General features: G+C 44.2%; 1 protein-coding gene across 1 annotated transcript in view; it reads right to left on the bottom strand.

The window, feature by feature from the left end:
• LOC311231828 (E3 ubiquitin-protein ligase SMURF2-like) overlaps positions 1-20,585 on the bottom strand; it is a 208,372-nt gene that overhangs the window by 158,596 nt on the left and 29,191 nt on the right. The window contains exon 2 of the mRNA XM_084318450.1: positions 7,090-7,128. Within this exon, the coding sequence (XP_084174576.1) occupies positions 7,090-7,128 (39 nt within the window). The remainder of the gene's footprint in view (positions 1-7,089; positions 7,129-20,585) is intronic.

The raw sequence follows: 20,585 nt of genomic DNA, 5'->3' as shown, positions 1-20,585 counted from the left end.
CCAGACAATAAGAGTGGCTGCAATTGGTCACTGTGACGTTAAGTAAATGGAATATTGCTCCACTTCTACAAGGTCCATTTGCATGTCCTTGGTATCTAGGGACATCTATGGACGTCAGTGAATGTATTCCCAGTGTCAGAAATATTGTGTCTATTACTAGGCTTGCTTAAATTGTGATGAAACAAAAGGAGAATATGAATTATGGTTTTTCTTTGCATATTTGACAGTGAATAACACCATGCTAAAAATGACCAGACATGAATAACTGCCACTGATCTCGTTAAGTACCTTCTTGAGATCAGGTGTACAGAAAATCTAAGGAAATTAATAAAGGGAAGATGATTAAACAGAAGGTTCTGTAGATACAGTACTGAATTCTCCCATCCGGACCAATGCTATTTGAAATATTATTATAGAATATAGAATTGCAGGCTTATAAATGACCTTATTATAGCCAATTCGCACATTTATGGATTGTGCCAAATCTTATCTTTCAAATGCCCGAGTTCAATTTGGATTTAGTATCACCAGGCGTGCATAAGAACAGATAATGAAATCTACTGTATGTACAGTAGGTTTCTTATTCCTGCCAGAGTGCCGCCATTTTTAAACTGATTTCAAATCTGATTGTTGCTAAATGCTCAAAATAGGGGAGACAAACTAACTGCGCTCCAATATATGCCAATAACGTTCAGTTTTGTGGTATATTATCCAGAGTAATAAGAGATATTAAAAAAAATTCATACAGCAGTAATTAGCTTGAAGCCCCATAGAGGCCTTTGGGAAGTGTCGTTTTGAAAAATTCCAACGCTCGTTGAAAGCTCTTGATGTCCTCTTCAAAATGGCCCCAATATGACCACAATTACCGGCGTAAATTTCAAAATGGCCGACTTTCGCGATCAAAACAACACAAAAACGAATACTAAAATCTCACTAATAACACTTTAACCTATTGTTAAACTAACGTATTGATGATAATATACATTAAAACTGCTGTTGTGACATGGTTATGATGTTTATATTTGAATATGTTTGAAAAATAAAACGATAATTTTGTCAGACAGTCTGTAGAGCTTGATTTATGACGTACCGCTGCTTACAACTCGGGCTGAGCATCGGGAAGTATGGAAGAGTACAGTATAAGGTAGCAGCTTATATGCTACGCAAAGAGGTGCGGGCTGCTAAACGGCGATATGCAAACAAGATGGAGACACAGATGGCACAGAACGACACGAGAGGCTTATGGCGGGGAGTACGAACGATAACTGATTATAAAGTCAGCCGTCCCTCAATAGTGAGTGCCGACGCCTCTCTCGCGGATGAACTAAACTCCTTTTACGCCAGGTTTGGAGCGAGCGGTGGTGACGTTAGCTCACCGGCTAATGACGTCACTGACTTGCCGGCTGCCACGGGAAGGGGGGGCTCATCCACGGGGGGGACACACACACACACACACACACACACACACTCTCTCATTGACGGAACACAGCATGAGATTGATGTTTAAGGGTATAAATACTCGGAAAGCGGCTGGCCCAGATGGGATAACAGGACGAATACTTAAGTCCTGTGCAAACCAGCTGGCCCCAGTATTTACATCCATATTCAATATATCTCTGGCTGAGTCCATGGTCCCTGCCTGCTTCAAAATGTCCACTATAATCCCGGTGCCTAAACACTCCTCTCCAACAAGCCTGAATGACTACAGACCGGTGGCACTCAGCTCTGTGGTCATGAAATGCTTTGAGAGGCTGGTCAAGGATTACATCTGTGCCTCCCTCCCCAGTAACATGGACCCACTGCAGTTTGCATACAGGACAAACAGGTCCACTGACGATGCATTCTCCCAAGTACTGCACAACACACAATCTCACCTTGACAGTCAGAAGGGGGGCTATGTGAGATTGCTGTTCATTGACTATAGTTCAGCATTCAACACCATAGTCCCCACCAGACTGGTTGACAAGCTGATGGATCTGGGTCTGAGCTCCGCGATGAGCGCCTGGATCCTGGACTTTCTAAGTGACAGGTCCCAGGCGGTCAGGGTGGGGGGTCATACTAGGGATGCCCCGATCGATCGGCCAGCGATCGGTATCGGCCGATATTCAGTATAAATATGAGATCGGTGAATTCCGATAATGCTTTATTTTCGCTGATCGTGAAAACCGATCGAAAAACATGATCCAATTCTTAGCAGAGTTCTCACTCGCTGACTTCTCTCTCAGGCACACAGCTGCTGCAGCTCGCTTAGCTAGCCGGCTAGCTACTGATAGCTCCTGATATCAACAAATGCTCCAGCAATAGTCGAGTGCATGATACCTCTGTTAGCTCACGTTAGCTCACTGTTTAAATTAAATGTCCCAGTAAACTAAATAGTTCACTGAGGCGTTGTCTTAACGTTATCTAGCCGGCTAGCAGTAGCTACAGATAGCTCCTGATATCAATGTCTTATAACATTTATTCGATGCGTATTAGAGCCCCTGGCTTGCAACGCAGTCACGAAAGGGGCTAGCTGAGGGCATGCTGAATGTGATTTGACCAAAGCAGAGTATACACACAGACAGTGGAGCTGTTTGCAGATAGCGAGCATTTTGACTTGTTGCGTGGTGGCGATGTCTCGCAGATAATACAACTACAAGTATAATTATATAATATATATATTTTATAATAAAAAAAAATTATTATATATTAAAAAAAAAAATTATAAAACCAAAAACGATCGGTATCTGCCGATATGGCTCATAGACTATCTGTGATCGGTATCGGTGGCAAAAAACGTGATCGGGGCATCCCTAGGTCATACCTCCAGCAAAATCAGTATCGGGTCCCCCCAGGGCTGCGTTCTGAGCCCCCTGCTGTATTCACTGTACACACATGACTGTGTGGCCAGGTTCAGCTCCAACTCCATAGTGAAGTTTTTGCGGACGACACGGTGGTGGTGGGGCTGATCTCTGACAAAGACGAGAAGGCCTACCGGGAGGATGTTGATGAACTGGCACGCTGGTGCCAGGATAACAGCCTACTCCTGAACATTGGTAAAACCAAAGAGCTGATTGTGGATTTTAGGAGAATACAGCAGGGGACACACAAGCCGTTGTGGATAAACGGGGCTATCGTGGACAGGGTGAGCAGTTTCAAGTACCTGGGAGTCCACATCACAGAGGACCTGACATGGACAACACACATAGATTCTGTGGTGAAAAAGGCGAAACAGCTCCTCTATCACGTGACCTGAGACAGTTAAGGAAGTTCAGAGTATCGGGGAAGATACTCCACTCCTTCTACTCCGGGGCTGTAGAGAGCATTCTGACTGGAAACATCACTGCCTGGTTTGGAAACAGCACGGCACAGGACAAGAAGGCCCTACAGAGAGTGGTGCACTCAGCTGAGCGTACTACGGGTATTGCACTACCCCCCCTGCAGGATTTATATAACAGGAGGTGCAAATCCAGAGCCTGTAGAATTATGAAAGACCCTCACCTAGGGGTGGGCGGTATGGTCTAAAATTTATATCACTGTATAATTTGAAGCATAGACGGTAACGGTATATATCACGGTATCATCGTTTTTGATTAAAAAAAATTTTATTTAATAATTTTTTTTTTTTTTTATAAAATATATATATTATATAATTAGACTTGTACTTGTATTATCTGCGAGACATCGCCACCACGCAACAAGCTCCACTGTCTGTGTGTACTCTAGTAGCCTCCAGCTACGGCCAGGATTCTCCGGAGCTGCACCTGGACCTATACTCGAGTAGCCTCGAGCAGAGCTACGGCCAGGATTCTCCGGCGCTGCACCTGGACCCTATTGGTGTGCTCAGCAAGCCCTCAGCTCGAATACGCATCGAATCAGTGTTATAAGACATTGATATCAGGAGCTATCTGTAGCTACTGCTAGCCGGATATATAACGTTAATACAACGCCTCAGTGAATTATTTAGTTCAATGGGACATTTCGTTTTGAACGGTGAACTAACTTGCGCTAACGTGAGCTAACAGGTTATTTTTAGGGGCAAATGCGAGTGAAATAGTCGCGCTGTGGTTACATGACGTCATTGCTATTTTAGAGCTGCCCTACCGGTTACACGGTATAGTCAAAATCCATACCGTAGAGCAAATTCATACCGTTTATACCGTATACCGTTTATACCGTCCACCCCTACCCTCACCACCCCAACAACAGCCTGTTCAAGCTGCTGCGGTCAGGCAAGCGCCTACGGTCACACGCTGCAAGAACAGAGAGACTCCGACTCAGCTTCTTCCCCCAGGCCATCAGAACACTGAACACTGAACTCTCCACTCACAAATACACATGAGCACACACACACACACACACACACACACACATGTGGCAACCGGAAAAAAAATCACTTTCAACAAAATGTCACTTTAAAAAATTAATCTTTAGAAACACTTTAAAATAAGGAGGTACTGTATAGTTTAGATACAGTAAGAGTTAACATTGTAAATTGTATATTACATAGTAGTGTCAGTTTTTCAGGAACCTAGCATGTCTTTTTTTTACCATGCATATGCATGTCTTATCTATTTAATTTTTTCAATGCCTATTTTATTCTATTTTATTATTGTATTTTGCACAATCAATGTGGGCATGACCACCTGCATTTCACTGTATGCCCTGGTATGTATGTGACAAATAAACCTCTTGATTCTTGATTCTTGATGTCATTTGCAGTCCGCCCCCAAACCGCACGGGCGGAAGAGGTTAAGAAGAAAATACAATTTAAAAATAATAATAATAATAATAATAATAATAATAATAATAATAATAATAATAATAATAATAATAATAATAATAATAATAATAATAATAATAATAATAATAATAATAATACAAATACAAATACATTGACACTTGACAGTGTATAAAGAAGGCACGGCAGCGCCTCTACTTCCTTAGGCGCCTAAGGAAGTTCAACGTGAGTCAGAAGATCCTCAAGAACTTCTACTCGTGCACAATAGAGAGCATCCTGACTGGTAACATCCCCTCCTGGTTTGGGAATAGCACCGCACACGACCGCAGCAGACTGCAGAGAGTGGCTCGATCAGCCAAACAAACAATTGGAGGTGGGCTTCCCACTCTCCAGGACATTTACACCAGGCATTACAGGGCCAAGGGAAAGAGAATAGTCAAAGACTCTAGCCACCCAAACAACTGCCTCTTTGCACTGCTGCGGTCAGGCAAGCGCTACCGGAGTCTCATGGCCAGTACAGAGAGACTCAAAAGGAGTGTATATCCCCAGGGCATCATGATGCTCAATGAATCTATGCAACACTAACCCATCCATCTACACTCATTGCACACACATCCACATGAACACACTCACTTTAAACACTCACCTTTAACACTTTAGACACTTTAAACACTTTTAACACTACACCATATTTTATATATTTATTACAAAAAGGTTTGCACTACATCCCTACCACATTTAACAAACACTGACTCACCTTTAACACTTTAGACACTTTTTAACACTACACCATATTTGATCTTCTATTTACATTATGCATTAGCATTATGTACCTTATCGTTTGCATTTTGTACTTCAGGTTGTACTTTAGTTTGTATATGTTGTATAGTGTTTAGACTTTTAAATAGTTTTACTGTATGAAGCACCTTCTCAGGGGGCTCATACAGAACCTGTACCGTACTTTATACGTGAGAAATAAAACAAAACTTGCACGTGAAGTTGTCGTGAGGAGGACATGTTATAACCAGACATAAAACGTAACCAATGTGATCCATGTCTCAAGAGTACAGACGCATTGTCCACCGAACGACACGCAGCGGAAGAGACCTCCGTGACCTCTGTGACCTCTGGTGAACTGCGGACAGCATTTCCTCAACTATCTCTTCAACTTTGCTCGAGTTGGACCGACTACTAGGTTTTAAACAGTTGAGGAAATGACATCTGCAGTTAAGAGGTCTGCTCTCCTCCAGGTGACACCTCCTACCTCCTCACCTCCTACCTCCTCACCTCCTACCTCCTCACCTCCTACGCCCGTCTCCTCGCAAAATAACTAAATCATTTCAGGTTAGAAAATCGGTGAAATGCCCTTTTAAGCCCCCTAGTGGAAAAGTGAGTAATCGCTCTAGACTGTGTTTCTGTAACCATGTAGTAGATATTACTGGAGCGGAGGGAAGAGACGAGGGCCAGGTCTGACAGACAGACAGGTCCGTGGGGACTTCAGACAGACAGACAGACAGACAGACAGGTGGGGACTTCAGACAGACAGACAGGTCCGTGGGGACTCCAGACAGACAGACAGACAGACAGACGGGGACTTCAGACAGACAGACAGGTCCGTGGGGACTTCAGACAGACAGACAGGTCCGTGGGGACTTCAGACAGACAGACAGACAGACAGGTCCGTGGGGACTTCAGACAGACAGACAGACAGACAGACAGGTCCGTGGGGACTTCAGACAGACAGACAGGTCCGTGGGGACTTCAGACAGACAGACAGGTCCGTGGGGACTTCAGACAGACAGACAGGTGGGGACTTCAGACAGACAGACAGACAGGTGGGGACTTCAGACAGACAGACAGGTGGGGACTTCAGACAGACAGACAAGTCCGTGGGGACTTCAGACAGACAGACAGGTCCGTGGGGACTTCAGACAGACAGACAGGTGGGGACTTCAGACAGACAGACAGACAGACAGACAGACAGGTCCGTGGGGACTTCAGACAGACAGACAGGTGGGGACTTCAGACAGACAGACAAGTCCGTGGGGACTTCAGACAGACAGACAGGTCCGTGGGGACTTCAGACAGACAGACAGGTGGGGACTTCAGACAGACAGACAGACAGACAGACAGACAGGTCCGTGGGGACTTCAGACAGACAGACAGACAGACAGACAGACAGACAGACAGACAGACAGACAGACAGGTCCGTGGGGACTTTGTTTATAGAGGAAAGGCTTCAAAAGCCAGCAAACTGCTACCTTTGCTGACAAAGACCCTGCTAATGCCAGGGGGAGGGGGGAGGGGGGAGGGGGGAGGGGGGAGGGGACAGAAATAGGAACACTAAGTTAAAATGAGGTTCTACTCACGGAAGAAGTCTTTCTTTGATAGGTTCTTCGCACACAGGACTGGAAGGAAGAAGAGGAGAGAGTGATGTTAGAAACAAGGTACACACATGATGAGATAGGAACAAGCGGAAACTGTATGTACACTAGACATTAATACAAACTAAGTCATAATATCTCATTTCCAAAGGAAATATGAACCCAAAAATATAATCTAGATTCTAGAATATGTTGTATTCATTGGCATATGGCTCCAATTAGGGTTCACACCTTGGTTCTGAATAAATAATTAAGAATTGCCACACTAGAGGAAAGGTCAAGATGTCTTGTTGTTAGTTTGGCCTGATGGTGGCGCTAGGGAAAAGGTAATGGAATGACCAAAATCAACTGCTGTTGTGACATGGTTATGATCTTTATTCTTGAATACGTTTGAAAAAAATAATAAAAAAATTATGTCAGACAGTGTAGAGAGCTTGATTTATGACGTGATGTCATTTTGGGACCGGTACCGGTCCCGTCGGGTGGAAGAGGTTAAATGTCTGGAAGCGCTCAATGTCAAATGATATTTCCGTTGCCTTTTTTGAGTTGATCTAAATGTTTTTTTTTATCAATTTTTTTTATTATTATTCACATGAAACAAGACAACACAATAACCACAATCACAATACTAAGAACTTCACAGAAAATAACAGAAACAATAATAATACAGAAATAACAAATTATAAAGCAAAAAGAAGGGAAAACAGAATTCAACCTATTACATTTCAAGGGGTACTATCTAATAAATAATAAATAATTGGCCTTTCCCAGTATTCAGCACCGTTTACCGGCCGTGTGGCCCTATATTAATAAAACTATATCTCTAATTTTCGAGTTGATCTAAATGTTACTGATTCTGTTAAATGGGCATATAATATTGTCTCATATCAATCGCAGGCACCTGAATCTAATTGTATCGTATCGTGGCAGACTTTGTGATATCGGCAAATATCGTAACGTTGTCCAAAGAATCAATATCGTATCGTATCGTGATGAAACTGGTGATTCCCACTCTTGTTCCTCTAGGAATCATGAATATTCACAGCAGATTGTGTGACTACAACTCATGGGTTAGGAGATCGTTTGAAAAGTGAAAGCTTGGCCTGATGGTGGCAGTAGAGGAAAGGTAATGGGTTCACCACGAACATAAGTTTCTTCTTGAGGTCACGAATGTGCACAACAAATTGTATGACAATGCGACCATTACTTTTCAAGATATATTGTTCTCAGTTTGGCCTGATGGTTGCACTAGTGGAAAAGAGATCGATGGATTTTCCCTCTAAAACCTACATGGACAAAGGTTCACCTGGACATAGTGTTATATTTTTGCCAATTCTGAGCGTATTCTTAGAGTCAGTATCACGTTTTATACCATTTATGATTCAGGGGGACCTACCCTTTATTTCTGGTGCAGTGTAAAGTCACCATCATACATTACCTTTGTGTGAGCATTAGGGGTGGGACGATACATCGATCCAGATCGATACATCGATGTAATTATCAACGATCGAATCGGATCGATGCAATGTAATAAGATCGATTCATATCGATACTCTTATTTTGAAAATCCTGTGGCGAGTCTCATATCTGCCCAAGAACAACAGCAGTAGCTCCGTGTGTGTAGACGTTACAGCATAGCATTCTCCCTTTCTGTGTGTGTGTGTGCGCGTGTCTTTGGAAAGACCAGATGAGGTCAGAGGAGTAAGGAGTTTGATGTTTAAATGTTATTTAAACATAAACAATATAATACATAATAAATGTAGGCCTATACATGATCATGCAACATCAACAAATTGTTGTAGGAACGGTTTGGGAGAGGGAGGTAGGGAGGGGTTTTAGGTTGAGTTTTGAGTTCCAAAAAATGGAGCTTAAAGTTTAAAGCTCAATATATCAAAACGTGGCACTTTACAGTGAACAGGAGGTCTATTTGTATTAAAAACAATAGATTGATTTTCCTTTAAATGTCTGGAAGAGCTCAAAAATACAAATGTCAAATGATATTTTCGTTACCTTTTTTTAGTTGATCTAAATGTTACTGATTGTGTTAAATGGGCATATGATATCATCTCATATCGATTGCAGGCACCTGAATCTAATCTAATCGTATTGTATCGTGAGAGACTTTGTGATATCGGCAAATATCGTATCGTTGTCCAAAGAATCGATATCGTATCGTATCATGATGAAACTGGTGATTCCCACCCCTAGTGAGCATACAATATTTGACGTACATCTTTTGTAATAAAAAAAAGGGACAGTATTGTCAATACTGGCTCACTGACACCTAGATCAAGCGCCCCCATAATTAATGTTATTAGTTGCACCTGTTTTTGCTAGTTATAGGCTATGTGTAGACTATAGTTTGAGGTAGGTAGGTATTATTATGATACTATGATTACAGTGTAGGGCAGTTGTCGACAGTGAAAGCAGTAGGTAGGCAGGTATACATTTAGTATAGGGAACAGAGTTCGTACAGTATGGATAACCTATAGGGTATAGGCAATTGAGTTCAGAGTTCAGAGTTGATATGGTGGGGGGGGGGGGGGGGGCTGTCATTGTGGTACAGAGTTCAGGGAGATGATGGAAAGAAGCTGTTCCCGAGTCTGCTTGTAGCAGAGATTCCTGTAGCGCCTCTCGGAGGGGATGAGGGAAAACGGTCCTTGATTGGGATGAGAGGTGTCCTTGACAATGCCTTCATCAGACACCATTTGTGATGGATAGATTGAATTGCAGGGAGTGATGTACCGGTGATGCGTTGGGCGGTTTTCACCAGCCTCTGCTGGGCTTTCCGGTCTGAGGCAGTTTGCTGTACCAGACTGTGATGCAGTTGGTGAGGATGCTTTCAATGGACCTGCCATGGGCCTCTCTCAGCCCGTCACTGGGCCTCTCTCAGCCCTTCACTGGGCCTCTCTCAGCCCGTCACTGGGCCTCTCTCAGCCCGTCACTGGGCCTCTCTCAGCCCGTCACTGGGCCTCTCTCAGCCCGTCACTGGGCCTCTCTCAGCCCTTCACTGGGCCTCTCTCAGCCCTTCACTGGGCCTCTCTCAGCCCGTCACTGGGCCTCTCTCAGCCCGTCACTGGGCCTCTCTCAGCCCTTCACTGGGCCTCTCTCAGCCCGTCACTGGGCCTCTCTCAGCCCGTCACTGGGCCTCTCTCAGCCCTTCACTGGGTCAGATTAATTCCGGGCTAAATCCTTGTGATTAAACAAGAGCTTAACCTCTTAAGCCGGAGCCCTATTTTCTGAAAATCGGCCTAAAAGTACATACCTAAGTAAATGGAAGATTGCTCCACTTCTACAAGGTCAATTTGGATGTTCTTGGTATCTGATTCTAGGGACATCTATGGATCTCAGTGAATGTATTCCCAGTGTCAGAAATATTGTGTCTGTTACTAGGCTTGAGTAAATTGTGATGAACCAAAGGAGAATATACTTTTTTTTGCTTCGACAGTGAATAACATCATTCTAAAAATGACCAGACATGAAAAATTCTAAGCAAATGAATAAAGGGAAGATGATTAAACAGGAGATTTTGTAGATACAGTACTGAATGCGGACACATGCAATTTTAAATATGATTATAGAATATAGAATATCAGGCCTATAAATTACCTGATTATGGCCAAGTCGCACATCTATGGATCGGGTCAAATCTCCCCTTTCCAATGACAGAGTTCAATCTGGATTTAGTATCACCAGGCGTGATTCACAAACAGTGAATGAAATCTACTGTAAGTACAGTTACTTTTTTATAATGTAAATTTCTCCGGCATTTTTCATCAGATTGCAACGCCGTTTTTTGCTAGACGTTCACAGAAAGGTAGAGAAACTAACTGCATTCTGTTTTATGACAATATCGTTCATGTTTGTGGGATATGATCCCGAAAAATTTGAAATAAAAAAGTCAATGTAGAAGTCAGATGATTGACAGAGGCTGACGTGAGCTAGGAAGTGTATTTCTTTTTTTATTCAAAAGCTCATCGAAAGTCCTGGGTCTCCTCTCCTCATAGGACTACAAACAAAGTGTCATTTCCTCGCATCAATACTCGCCTTTTTCTGACTAGATTTCTATAACTAATATTTCACTAATAACACTTAAAACCATTGGTAAACAAACGTAGTGCTGAAAATATACACTTTGACTGCTGTTTTGACAGGGTTAGGGTCTTTCCTCTTGGCTACATAAAAAAAAATATATATACATTAATTTATACATTGTGTAGAGATGAATTTATGGCGTGATGTCATTGTTGGTCCTGTACCGGACCGCTCGGGCTTAAGAGGTTAATGCATGCTGTGATAGACGCGCAACCTCTGCTAAACCTCCATTACAGCCCTGTAGCAGTGACCAGAAAGAGCTTAGCCCTGCTAAACCTCCATTACAGCCCTGTAGCAGTGACCAGAAATAGCTTAGCCCTGCTAAACCTCCATTACAGCGCTGTAGCAGTGACCAGAAATAGCTTAGCCCTGCTAAACCTCCATTACAGCCCTGTAGCAGTGACCAGAAAGAGCTTAGCCCTGCTAAACCTCCATTACAGCCCTGTAGCAGTGACCAGAAAGAGCTTAGCCCTGCTAAACCTCCATTACAGCCCTGTAGCAGTGACCAGAAAGAGCTTAGCCCTGCTAAACCTCCATTACAGCCAGTGACCAGAAAGAGCTTAGCCCTGCTAAACCTCCATTACAGCCAGTGACCAGAAAGAGCTTAGCCCTGCTAAACCTCCATTACAGCCCTGTAGCAGTGACCAGAAAACTACAGCAAATGACTAGCTAGCATAAACAAGAATCTATCTGGTTCGGAGGATCCAAAATGGTTTTACCGGCCTGTGGCGTCTGACATGAGTTATGTTTTAATGAGACGTGATTTCTGTCTCAGCCTGAAGAGGTTTTAATAAACTCTGACCTAACTACCACACTACATAAGGTTAACCTTTCACTACCACACTACAGACGGTTAACCTTTCACTACCACACTACAGAAGGTTAACCTTTCACTACCACACTACAGACGGTTAACCTTTCACTACCACACTACAGAAGGTTAACCTTTCACTACCACACTACAGAAGGTTAACCTTTCACTACCACACTACAGAAGGTTAACCCTTTCACTGCCACACTACATAAGGTTAACCTTTCACTACCACACTACAGAAGGTTAACCTTTCACTACCACACTACAGACGGTTAACCTTTCACTACCACACTACAGACGGTTAACCTTTCACTACCACACTACAGAAGGTTAACCGGCTTTCACTACCACACTACAGACGGTTAACCTTTCACTACCACACTACAGAAGGTTAACCTTTCACTACCACACTACAGAAGGTTAACCTTTCACTGCCACACTACAGACGCTGCTTGGGGGTCAGGCTCTCTGGTAACCTAAGGGGATTAAGGGATTAACCTGCACACTGCTCCACTGTCTCCTTCAGCACCAAAGAGCTAAACGCCTCTCTTCATCAGCATCAATGACCTCCCACAGCCCTGGCTGATGAATGGGCTCCAGGCACAATGAAGACATGGATGTGGGGGAGGGGGGGATAAAGCACTAAACTAATGAATAGGCCTACATAAATCAACAGGTAGCTAATAAATAATAATAACCAACTGGTCTTATAAACTGACACTTCTCTTGGGGTTGTATATTATGTAAGGGATAATGTATAGCTACGAGGTCATTGTCGCAAAATAATTGACCGACACTACGTTCTGGAAGACAAGACGAGCTCAAATTAGGGCTGGGCGATATGGCCTAAATATGATATCACGAGATTTTCTGACCTTTCGGCGATACACGATACACATCACAATGTTTTTCCTTTTTTCCCCAAACAATTCATTATGAGGCTTACCAAGACAGTATTTGAGTTTGCAAGCTAACATTAAAGACAAAAGACTCAAGCATTTTTATATTATATATTAGATTTTAGATTATTGGATTATTAGATTATATATTAGCATTTTAGCCTTTAGTTTTTTTAGATTTAGATTATTAGATTATATATTGTAACTATTTATTGTAGGGCAAATATAACTGAGAGGGCATACATAGTACTAATCTTATTAAAAAACTTTTGACTGTTTAAAAATAAATGAACGACCACACTCACACATGACGACAAATTTCTTTAATTGTTACATTAGATATAAATACTGATTAGGCTTGGGCGGTATGACGGTATTACGGTATACCGGGGTATTTCGAAATACCGACGGTATTGAAAATCAATACAGTCTAAACAGAGTTTTGTTGTAGTGCACACACGCGCCAGCAGAGGGCGAGACTAGTCCTCACTAGTGGGGCGAGCCATGCAGAGCTGGTTGTCTACACACAGGAGGAGGAGGAGGAGGAGGAGGAGGAGGAGGAGGAGGAGGAGGAGGAGGAGGAGGAGGGGAACCCCGCTTCAGTGAGTGAAATTAAATGAGACACGCTTACCGTTGCTGGTGCTGCAGGCTAACTGGCTATTCTGAGAGCCAACTGTAGTGTTGTGTATGATCACAACGGTGTTCACGCTTTACGGTAATGTTGCGACAGTGCTGTGAAAATACCGTAAAGCGTTGCGGTAACGAGAGTGTGTGTTGTTGTTGTGTGTAGGATGCTGCGGGCGAACTGCTACCATTCTGAGAGCTTAACGTTAGCACTAGATGCTGCGGGCTAACTGCTACCATTCTGAGAGCTTAACGTTAGCACTAGATTGCTGCGGGCGAACTGCTACCATTCTGAAAGCTTAACGTTAGCACTAGATGCTGCGGGCTAACTGCTACCATTCTGAGAGCTTAACGTTAGCACTAGATGCTGCGGGCGAACTGCTACCATTCTGAGAGCTTAACGTTAGCACTAGATGCTGCAGGCTAACTGCTACCATTCTGAGAGCTTAAAGGATAACTCCACTTTTTTTTTCAATTAGCTTATTTAACATCTTCCCTGGAGTTAGACAAGAAGATGCATACCTTTTTTGTCTCTGTGCGTGCATTTTAGCTTTGGGAATAGACGCTCCGTTAGCATAGCTTAGCTTCATCACTGGAAGTGGGGGAGGACAGTAGCCTTACAGTGCCTTACAGTGTATTGCAAGGTCTGACATTGACCAAACTTGATATGCATGACCTTGGTGGGCTCTAGGTCAACTCCTGAAAAGGGGGTCAATGTCAGACTTTGCAATCAAAAGTTAGGGGGCTAATAACCCTTGCCATAATTTCAGTGCGCCCCTAACTTTTGATTGCAAGGTCTGACATTGACCCCCTTTTCAGGAGTTGACCTAGAGCCCACCAAGGTCATGCATATCAAGTTTGGTCAATGTCAGACCTTGCAATACACTGTAAGGCACTGTAAGGCTACTGTCCTCCCCCACTTCCAGTGATGAAGCTAAGCTATGCTAACGGAGCGTCTATTCCCAAAGCTAAAATGCACGCACAGAGACAAAAAAGGTATGCATCTTCTTGTCTAACTCCAGGGAAGATGTTAAATAAGCTAATTTAAAAAAAAAAGTGGAGTTATCCTTTAACGTTAGCACTAGATGCTGCGGGCGAACTGCTATTCTGAGAGCTTAACGTTAGCACTAGATGCTGCGGGCTAACTGCTACCATTCTGAGAGCTTAACGTTAGCACTAGATGCTGCGGGCGAACTGGCCATCTCCGTGATTTGTTTACTTGGTAACACGGGTTGCCACCCACCCCCCACCCCCCGCTGATGATAATGAAAGTCATACCGTCATATACCGTATACCGGGGTATTAGGTAATCAAGGTATAACGGTATGAAAAAAGTCATACCGCCCAAGCCTAATACTGATATTATTTATGTAAATCTACAAACTGGTAATCTTATAACTGGTAATCGAATGCTTTTGCATACATTTATATGAACTATTCCACTTACCAATGGCCAGGTGAAGCCTGTGCCCAAAACACTGGAGTCGAGTCCACTTGTTTAAAGCCAAGGCTTTGACAACATTGGCTCTGCTGTATTTTCCACGGTTGTCAATGGAACCATGTCCTTTCCTATGTCGAACGTTACCGCATCTGTGATCTCCCCCCATCGCTTGCTCTTCTTGTCATAAGGGATGCTACTGCTGGCAAATGATGTAGTTAGCGTCGTCTGTTTTGGCTGTGGTTTTAAAACACTCCGCGCAACTTAATGCTTTCGGAATATTGGTAGTGTTTCCTCCCGTTGCCCCGACTTTAGCTTTACAAAGTTTGCACAGAATGGTGCTCTGACTCACGTCTGTTCGCGTGTAGCCGAACCAGGTCCATATCACTGATGTAGAACACTTTTTTGGAATTAATTCTACTGTAGAGTCCTGGCTTTCATTTTCGCCTTGGTCACTCATCTTGTGGCACCGAGCCACCGCCTCTCTGTCTCTGGCTAGGTGTGTGCGCTTGTGTGCGTGTATGTGCGTGTAGATGACGTAATTTGGGCAAGTGTGTGTGTGACTGACTTTTTTTTCTACAAGAGGGAGAGGGAGAGGAAAACATTTAGCGCTGCGCTTGTAAGTCTCATCTCAGCCGCGGCGGCCTCTAACGCGAGGGCAAAACATCACGATATCCACGATACGTTTAAAAAGTGTATCGTTAATGAACAGTACCCGCAAGGGTTTCCCCCCCGATAAGATAAACCCAATGGAAAAACATGCACTACAATAGATCGCTAACGCTGTGGCGTCCTTGACGAAGACGGACAGGAGCACTTGGATTGGTCCCCTGGCGCGGCTCACGTTGACGCCTGTCTGCTCCCGGCTGCCCTTGGGGGGGAAGGACGACGGGATGGGTTAATCGGAGAGACGAATCGCATGCGTGCCGATTGATGACCTCTGAGCAGGTCCTAAATTATTATTATTATTATTTATATTTATATAATATCGTCATATCGCCCAGCCCTAGATCAAATGCAGACGCGGTTGTTCTGTTGCTCCTCTGGCGTTGGAGGAAATATCACAATGGGCTTGATTGCACCTGATGCAGTGCAGCTGTGCATATGGTAAAGCTGAGTCTATTTAGGTTTGAAGCTCGCAGTGTCAACGTATACATTATCCCGCTTATTACAGGGCTAACTTACCAACAATATAATTCATTTTACACCATCGACAAGACGAGATCAAATGCATGGTGTCGAGACCTGCCTCGGGCAGGCGCTGCACAGCCGTGCTCCATAGGCTGTGGTTGGTATAACGCTGCGAGAGTCCGGCTGCGAGGCTATCTTTCCCCGTTGCCCCTAACAGCGGTCATTATTGCGCGTTGCCCCTAACAGCGGTCATTATTGCGCGTTGCCCCTAACAGCGGTCATTATTGCCCGTTGCCCCTAACAGCGGTCATTATTGCGCGTTGCCCTTAACAGCGGTCATTATTGCGCGTTGCCCCTAACAGCGGTCATTATTGCGCGTTGCACCTAGCAGCGGTGAATTATCAAGAAATAATTCACCGCTGCTAGGGGCAACGGAGCGCTATTGACCAATCACAATCAAGCATTTTAGCTCATTTTAAAACGCCATGTAATAAATTGTATATAATACATCCCTCTCGAGAGACAATAAAAGCTTGAGTTGAACTAAATTGAAATATGAGTGAACAACAAAGGGATAAATAGGATTTTACGAGTATAAGTTAGTCCATGTAGAGGAAAGCATTGAAGTGAAAGACATGAATATACCTGTAAAGGCCTCTAATGAAGGTACTTTACTCAACTTAACTGTAGTCAATTAACAGTTTAATCATTAACTGCTTCTCCCCTATTCCACCCCATAGAGTTGAAATTATGTCACCTTGATAGATAAGTGCTGTGGCAGCCATATGCTATAGTAAATATTGGTGTGTGTGAGTGTGTGTCTGTGTGTGTGTGTGTGTGTGTGTGTGTGTGTGTGTGTGTGTGTGTGTGTGTGTGTGTGTGTGTGTGTGTGTGTGTGTGTGTGTGTGTGTGTCTGTGTGTGTGTGTGTGTGTGTGTGTGTGTGATCTTGAGAACTAGGAGCATAGGTAGGTATGTGGAAGAATGCAGGTAATCGCACGCACGCACGCACACACATCATGAGATGGCTTAAGGTGGAAGACAGAGTAAATCAGATAGGGATGTGCCTAGTTCACAGAATAGTGCACGGGGTAGTGCCAGTGTACTTTAACAACTACTTCAACCGAATCAGAGACACCCATGCATACCAAACTAGGCGCAGCTCAACTGACTTTGTGCCAGTCAGATTCAGGAGCTGTATGGGGAAGGAGTCATTTTTATATTCAGCAGCTGTCTATTGGAACAGTCTGCCCAGTGAACTGAAAATCATAGACAATGCCGTTAGATTCAAGTCCAGCCTGAAGACATGGCTCAAAAGGGACTATACTTACCTAGACATTTAGCTTAAGGCACCCTTGCATGTTGTATGAGTCTGTATGTATATAAATGTTAAATGGTATATGTGATGTGTTGTGATGTCACGTTTTGTATGATGCATGTTTTAAGCATCACACTCCCCCACCCCCCTACAAGGACCACAATGGAAATAAGCTCTGAGCTTTTTTGTGTTTTATCCTTGGCAGCAGGGAGCGAAATTAACTTTTTGACTCACCGGCCAGTGGCGGGTAGATGGGAAGAATCTACCCGCCAAGCATATTTCTTACCTGCCAAATTTTTTTTGATTAAAAAAATATATATATATATTTTATATAATTTTTTTTTAAAATAAAATATATATTATATAATCATTGTATTATCTGCGAGACATCGCCACCACGCAATAAGTCAAAATGCTCGCTATCTGCAAACAGCTCCACTGTCTGTGTGTATACTTGAGTAGCCTCCAGCTCCAGCAAGGATTCTCCGGCCCTGCAGCTAGACCCTATATTCAGCTAGACCCTACATTCAGCATGCAAGGATTCTCCGGCGATGCAGCTGGACCCTATTGGTATAACGTTACGGTTCTTTTGTCAAATCACATTCAACATGCCCTCAGCTAGAATACGCATTCAATCAATGTTATAAGACATTGATATCAGGAGCTATCTGTAGCTACTGCTAGCCCGGTAGATAACGTTAAGACAATTTAGTTTACTGGGACAGATAGATCTAATGTGAGCTAGCTAACGTGAGCTAGCTAACGAGGGAACGGAGGTATTATGCACTCGAGTAGACTATTGCTGGAGCATTTGTTGATATCAGCAGCTATCAGTAGCTAGCCAGCTAGATACCGTTAGACAATGCCTCGTCATGTATTAAACTAAAAGTAAATAGTTGACTGGGTCATTGTTTAAACAGTAACGGTAGCTCATGGAGGTCCGATATAGACTAGAGCAGACTGCCCGCATATCGCAATGGTGGCGTTTCAGGAAGTAAACAAGCCAAATGAGAGCTTCCGATTGGTCATTTGCTTTCTTTCTCATGAAACCAGTCACGTCACTCTACTGTGATTGGACCGTTGACTTGAGTGCAATGTGGGACTTGTAGTTTTTTAACGATCTCGCGGCGGAGAAAAAAAAGACGAGAGAGGCTATAATCTGTACTCGCACAATCAAAATAAGAGTATCGTTATGAACTACACGTCTACACGCCACACGGCGTGCGCCAAAGGTAAAAACTGAGCGCCCCTGGCGGGCGGCGGGCTTTAGTTTCGGTCCCTGCTTGGCAGTATATCCTGACTGTGCTCTTCTGTCACATGTTTATTTTTATATTGTCAAATAAAGTCATTCATTCATTCATTCACACACACACACAGAGAGAGAGATACACACACACACACACAGAGAGAGAGATACACACACACACACACACACACACACACAGAGAGATACACACCCACACACACACACAGAGAGAGATACACACACACACACACAGAGAGAGATACACACACACACACACACAGAGAGAGATACACACACACACACACACACACACACACACACACACAGAGAGATACACACCCACCCACACACACACAAACACACACACAGAGAGAGATACACACACACACACACAGAGATACACGCACACACTAAGGTGCAAAGTAAAGGGTTAATAGCAGATGGTACAGACCCTCTTAGATGTGAGAGCTAGTCTCTTAACCTTCATGTGACCCCATGTGGGCAAGAACATACACACGTGATGCACACACAGGCCAGTAGGACATGTCTCATGTCTGTGTGCGTGTGCATGTGTGTGCGTGTGTGTGTGCGTGTGAGTGTGTTTAACAGAAACATTAGGATGAGGAGAGGAGGATGAGAGTGTTGGGCACCGCAGCCCTCTCTGCATTATAGATGGACTAGTGAACTCCTCAACCCAGAATAGTTAGACCAGCCTCTAACCCAGGAGGGCTTGTATAAAGAGAGATTCTAACTAGGCTTGGGCGGTATGACGGTATTACGGTAGACCAGGGTATTTCAAAATCCCGTCGGTATGATTTTCAATACCGTGACGTCACAGACTGTGAGCCAAATCACAGATGCGTTTCTTTCTATTACAGAGTTTTAACAGGGACGGCTGGTTGGTTGTAGTGCAAAGCACGCGCCAGCAGAGGGCAGGGCAGTCTGTCTTTCCCTCTCTCAGTCAGAGCTCAGCAGCTGAGCTGAGCAGGAGACGCAACGCGCGTGTTCCTGTGGGTCTTCCATCTCGCATGTGTGTGTTAATCTGCACGACAAATAAAGACTTATTCTTCTATAGAATGCGGTTATGGACCGGTGGCCGTCTGTTTATTAAGGTCGAATGGACCATGGGTCCACTTCCAGACATCGGATGATTGTGGATTCGGGTATCGAAACGTTTTTCTAAAGTTTTGAGAGTACGGATTCGTGCGTGAATGTGGACCCGGGAACACGTTGTTTGGGTAAGTCAGTTATGTTATGGTTAAGCGTATGGAAGATGAACGTATGAGGATCCGGATATCTTTTCTTCGAATGCGGGAGTCAGCGGGACGTTAATAATAATATAATTGTCCGAGTTATGAATGCTGTGTATGTTTGGTAAACCTTTCCAGTTCGACTGTGTGTGCGTATTGGCTTGGTGGGAGAGGGGGGGATATGTGAGATCCACTACCGAGGAGCAGGACCCTCACCTGGTGGGAGAGGGGGGGATATGTGAGATCCACTACCGAGGAGCAGGACCCTCACCTGGTGGGAGAGGGGGGGATATGTGAGATCCACTACCGAGGAGCAGGACCCTCACCTGGTGGGAGAGGGGGGGATATGTGAGATCCACTACTGAGGAGCAGGACCCTCACCTGGTGGGAGAGGGGGGGATATGTGAGATCCACTACCGAGGAGCAGGACCCTCACCTGGTGGGAGAGGGGGGGATATGTGAGATCCACTACCGAGGAGCAGGACCCTCACCTGGTGGGAGAGGGGGGGATATGTGAGATCCACTACCGAGGAGCAGGACCCTCACCTGGTGGGAGAGGGGGGATATGTGAGATCCACTACCGAGGAGCAGGACCCTCACCTGGTGGGAGAGGGGGGGATATGTGAGATCCACTACCGAGGAGCAGGACCCTCACCTGGTGGGAGAGG

This window comes from Notolepis coatsorum, assembly GCF_963971535.1.
Source record: "Notolepis coatsorum genome assembly, chromosome: 7".
NCBI lineage: Eukaryota > Metazoa > Chordata > Actinopteri > Aulopiformes > Paralepididae > Notolepis > Notolepis coatsorum.
Note: the sequence above shows the minus strand (reverse complement) of the source record. Positions and strands in the feature narration are given on the sequence as shown.